We start from the raw sequence: 5,712 nt of genomic DNA, 5'->3' as shown, positions 1-5,712 counted from the left end.
AACATTCAGTGCCAAACACAGATATGAGCTGTGCTCAGACTTATACTTGGTGTACAACTGGACACAAATTAGGCAAATGGACATCTGGTGTATGACAAAGGTTTACACTGTATATTCCCTTTGATATACTTATTTACTTAAAGACATGTTTGATGGTGGCAGCATTTTTTAGCCTTTTTAAAGAAGCCTTTTGTATGGACGCGTTAGTACTAATTATCATGTTAATACTGATTATCTGTTTAATCGGTACCCTTTACAGTCTCTATATAAGCACCCTAAACTTTATAAACAGATTTTTATTTATGAACTCAGCTTTTTGCCTCCAAAACAGCATGGAAATGAGACCATCTGAGGTGTCCTGTGGTGTGTGGTGCTGGTTTGTTGGTCTCTATGGATCTTGTGTTGATCCTGCAGATCCTCAAAAACAGAATATGGAGGTTTGGAGGCTCCATCAATGCCTTTGGTCCTTTCTAATGCTCTTCAAGCAATTCTTTAGCAGATTATGTGCATTTGCAGAAATCATTGGCTGGTAGGTCGTAGGGTAGGTCATAGCTCTGGAGGGATATGCTTTGTTTTGGGGACTTTGATCATTTAAAAGTAGCATAAATATGACTTGCAAGGTTTAATCATGTTTCCAGGATGAGGAAGTATAAGTGTAATATTATTATTATGTATAATGTATTTAGAGGTTGCAAATTTGTTGAGTTGAGTGCTTAATGACATTTCTTTTACTGTACTGTATTTCATGAATGGATTTTACAGTTCACCACTAATCTTAAGTGGTGAAGATGAGCAAAACAAGTTGTCTGTGTGAAAAAGCTGCAGCTCATAAAACACAACAACCAACATAACTTAATAACTTAAAAGTGAAGCTCTTCATGAGTTAATATGCCTATATATAAAAGCTTCTGGCTAGTTAGATATTTGACAATATTGCTATGCTCCTGATAATATCGCCTTTGTATAGACACAGAATGTCGATGGTTCTGTAAATGCTTTCAATCTTAAATTCTTAGTTCCTATATCTGCAGGTCTTTCCCTACTAATCTTCACCTTGTGTGTTTCCTACACTTGCAGCTACCTTTATACTATTTGGGTGTTGATTTACAATAGTTTCCCAAGTTTAGGCTTGAGTTACAGTGATTACGTGTCAGAGTACTAAATATACTGACTGAAGGGCTGGGAAATGGTCGACATGTCACAGAGCAAGCTGTTCTGCTATCAATTCAAGGTTCACTGTGACATGTGAACATCACTCTTAACCTAAATAAAGTGTGCTGAAGAATGTAGTTATGACCTGACCCTGTTTTTAAAAGAGCAAAAATGGTCTCAATGTTAGAATTTCTCTAGTTAAATCATTAACTGAACAGGCATTTTGAAAGAGCAGAAAAGTAAATGAATAAAGATTTTAAAAGTATAATCACTACACAAACCCAACCAGCTGTGTCGCAGATTTCACAATCACTGACTACTCGTCAATAAACCCAACCTTTAACTGTGGGATCTCCTGATCTTCTTGGATGTTGACTCAGTAGGTAAGAGGTCAATTACATTACACGTTCATTTTTTTCAGTGCAGTTTAGGTATTAAACTTTCCCTTTGGAAGAGGAAGCGATATGAAAACCAAAAAAAACGCAACATTGCAAACCTCTTTTATTAACTTAAGAGTTATTTCTTTATGTGTACAGGATCACTTACATTAAATAACATGCTGGAATGAATAGTCCAGCACCAAGCAATGAAACCAAAACATGGTTTTGTAATCAGTTAGTTTTGGAACTTGTTACACAAACAAGTGAAGACCGCTCCTCCCTTTTTGCCAGCCAGGTGTTGCACACACCTGGCTGGCAGGTTAGAATACATTACGTGTGTCTTATGTAACTGCCGAACATGAGCTGAACTTAACTGAAGACTTACACCACAAATTATCTTGCGCAATTTTCTTTGTTAAAGGCTAAGGCAGCAGGAGGTATGCAGTTTTTTTTTCCTCCCTTTGTCTCCAAACCACTCAACCTGAGCTGTCCATCTGGTGTATTTATTTCCAATCGTGTCCACACAGATTTCCAGCCATCTTGTAAACCTTCACTGCCATCTTTCAGCCACACATTACCGCAGACCCTGCCTGCACAGTCTTCTTCAGTTTATTGCTTTGGATGGTTGACCTCAGCTATTTAACCTCATTCATCATTATTGCCGTAACCAGATCATGACACATTATTGTCCATCTTTATTATTATACAGGTATGCATACCCAAAGTTTTTCAGTCTGTTTTGAAACAGTACAAGTGGCTTCGCTTTTATGTGACTCAGTGTGTATAAAGTCTTCGATTTTCTGTCAGAAATATGTAGAATTTAAGGAGCTATTAGCATAACGTGATGAGTGTACATGAGGTCAGTTTTGCTTGGTACAGCTCTGACTGTTAAAACTATCTTTAAATGTTTGTATTTTTCCCCCTCAAAACCATTTTGGGTGTGCCTAGTATTATCTGCCCTGCCACAACTGGTACCACATTGTTGCTTGGTAGCGTGCATGAAGGGGGGAGGGTACACAGATCAAATTACTCTTTGGAGCTTCCTCCATTCCCACTACCTACCATATAACCAAATTATCAGCTACAATTTGAGCTTAAAAAGCTCAGCCAGGGTGTTGGTTGTGCTCCAAGTCACATGAAAATAACCTGACTTTTATCTTGTTCTGACAGCTGCTAGTAACAAATCAAAAGACCGCAGTGAACATTGCTCAGGGCTGAAACTGGTCCAGTGGCTCTGAAACCCCTTTAGTTCCCCCGGTTAAGTGATGCTAGCCTTACCAGTGACCCTGACGATGAATGCCAAACAGTTAAACAAAGTGACAGAGGTAATGTGTACTGGAGACCTACATGTAGCCATTAGGATTGCAGTTTATTTATAAACCCATTCTAATTTTGTAGATTTTCAAACCAATGTTAATGATCAGCATTAATCTTGGAGGGTTTCTCCCCACCCACAACCACATTGTACTGCAATCTGAATTTTCAAGACTCCAGCACCACCTTTGGACCCCTAGCCTGAGTCAACCTGCATCACAATTCTTAAAATGTCAGTTGCGTTTTTTTTTTGTTTGTTTTTTTTTTTTACATCCCCAAATAAAGTAATAAAAATAGCACAAAGACACTTGAGAGGTGTAGTTGTTTATTACAGAGAAGGAAACTACCCAGTCCAGACATGAAGTTTAATACAGAATGAGCTACGTGTTCCTTTGGAAGTTGAACGCATGTTGGTGGTGGGGAGAAAAGCAAATGGGGAGCAGAGGAAATAGAAAAGGCACTCTTACACTTACTATAGCCAACGGGATGACCTCCGAGTAGTAAAAAAAAAAGGGACCAAAACCAAAACTTCTATCCCACACATGAGATGGACATGTAAACAAGGCTGGTTTCTCTGTACTACACCAACCAAATGTTGCCATCACAGTAACGGGGATAGGCTTGAGCCAAAAAAAATTAAATAAAATAATTGCACCAGATATTTTAAAAATGGGATTTTTGATAACTAACCTGCCTAAAAAAATAAGTTCTGCAGTCCAAAAATAAAAAAACGGTTGTAAAATAGTCATTTATAATTAGCCAGTGACACTTTCTTGCCGAAGCAGTCCAAAGCTTTTCTGTACAACACTCTGGAGCCTCAAGCCAAACACCAAAATGACCACGTCACAAGAAAGTCAAGACCTAATACCCAAGTTTGTTTAAAGCTGCCTTCTGAAATTTCGGCTTCTCTGTATCCACGCCGAGCTTCAGAGAACAAATAAATAGTGTTGAGGTTTAATTCCTAGCCAATAAGACTGTGGCAAAGAACACACCCCTCTAAGGACAAAGATGAAACAGGTTTCTCTGTAGCTACACCTGCCATCTATATACACTTGAGGGAAATGGAGTCTTTAGGTCACTTCAAAGCATACAAAAAAAAAATTAAATAAAATAATCAAGTGAAACTAGTTTTTTTTAATGACTAGTTTAAAATTGAATTTCAATGCATAAGCAATTCAATTTTTCCCATAACCTTCAAGTATAACCAAAACCTCTGCAGACCAGAGCAGTGACAGCAGCTTCTGACTTTTCTGTATTACGTCAGAAAACAGCAAAGGTCTGCAGGGGTGTCTGAGGCCTAATGCTCATTTAAGAGCTTGAATAATTAGGACTTGGCTTGCCCCTTAGCCTGCAATGCATAGCTTTTTTCTTTTTTAAAATAGTGAAAACAGCAACAACCCTTGAATTTTAAATTGTGCCATTCTAGCATCCTCCACAAGGATGAGGGGAAAAACAAGCTAACAAAAAGGATAAATGAACACTGGGGGTCAAGGAACAACCGTACCAGGCTGACAACAGGAGGAATGGAGAGAAGCTAACAATTTTAGGGGGACACAGCCAGATCACACAACTCCAAATATGCACTTGAGAGGACTTTGAAATGATTTTTCTCTTTTAGAGGTCATGCAGACTCATTAGTAGCACCAGTAAATTAAGAGGAATATCACATAAAGCCTATTATACTACCGCCATGACAGTGATACTGACGATAGTGATGAGTGTGGAATGCCAAAAATGAGGGTTGAACGCCGCTACTCAGCGCATCACAATACGAAGCGGGGGGAACCTCAAGACATGGGAGAACAGTAAGTACTACGGTGCATGAGTTCATGGAACTCATCTAGTTCTTTAAAACATCAAGTTTCTGAGGCATGCCTCCTGGGACCCAGCACGATACTGCAATCAGCAGAAAAACAGTAACAAGACAAAAGAAGGGAGGTGGAGTGAGGAAAGCGGTTAATGTGTTAAATGGTACCAATATGAGAGAAAAGGGCATTTCACCCCCGGAACCTTGGAGGCTTCTCTGTAGTATACACCAACAAGCCTGGGGGTAAAAGCTTAACAGGTTTAGTATTTGAGTTTTTTGGGGACCTCCCAAGGGAAGGAGTCTCGGCCAAAGTGGCCGTAGGCTGCGGTCCTCTGATACAAGGGTTTCTTCAGATCCAGATCCCTGGAATACATAATCAGACTCTTTAGCAGCAGTCACATCCAGTGACCTCAAATGCACACACACACAGGCATAATACTCGAATTAGCCAGTGGGGAGTGGCGACAGCGAAAAAAATAAATTAGATGGCTGGCTGGTAAAGAGAGGAACGTGAAGACTCAACACTTACCCTGCTAACCAACCACAGGACATTGCAGCTTGCAGAAACCAAACTCCTCCCATTTATAAAACCACTAACTGAGCTAAATAATCCAAATACAAGACCCCCCACTAAATAAGCTGTTTGCCCCCACTGAAGCTTAGGTGTTTAACCTAATGCAATTTGTTTATTACCCCCCCCCCTAATTAATAATCTATATATAGTTTATTTGGATATAATAAACTACAGATTGGAGAAACTAACATACAGCAATCCTCCAGGAACTGTGCTATCAGTGAGGAGGTGGCTTCAAAGGCTATACATTACCTGACGATGACTCCAGGCCGGAGATCAAAGTTCTTCTTCACGATGTCAAGTAGCTCCCTCTCACTCTTGTGGGATGTCCCATAGTGGAAGATAGAAATCGAGAGGGGGTGGGCAACTCCAATGGCATACGACACCTAATACAGCACACAGATGTGTTATATCAAGCAGGAAAACAGAAAACTTCAGGCAGGAGTCTGCTGCAGCCTTGCTCCCTGAAATAAAGACTTTGGGGG

At 39.8% G+C, this 5,712-nt stretch overlaps 1 protein-coding gene across 1 annotated transcript in view; it reads right to left on the bottom strand.

Moving 5' to 3' along the window:
- Positions 1–3,154: 3,154 nt before the first annotated feature.
- Positions 3,155–5,712, bottom strand: part of mat2ab (methionine adenosyltransferase 2Ab) — a 5,076-nt gene continuing 2,518 nt past the window's right edge. Inside the window, exons 8-9 of the mRNA XM_005722132.1 lie at positions 5,480–5,613; positions 3,155–5,016 (exon numbers count right to left, since the gene is read on the bottom strand). Coding sequence (XP_005722189.1) covers positions 4,914–5,016; positions 5,480–5,613 — 237 coding nt within the window. The 3' untranslated portion in view covers positions 3,155–4,913. The remainder of the gene's footprint in view (positions 5,017–5,479; positions 5,614–5,712) is intronic.

This window comes from Pundamilia nyererei, unplaced genomic scaffold (assembly GCF_000239375.1).
Source record: "Pundamilia nyererei isolate P.nyererei 1_Seehausen unplaced genomic scaffold, PunNye1.0 scaffold00006, whole genome shotgun sequence".
Lineage (NCBI taxonomy): Eukaryota > Metazoa > Chordata > Actinopteri > Cichliformes > Cichlidae > Pundamilia > Pundamilia nyererei.
The sequence above is the reverse complement of the archived record's forward strand: the minus strand, read 5'-3'. Positions and strand labels throughout refer to the sequence as shown.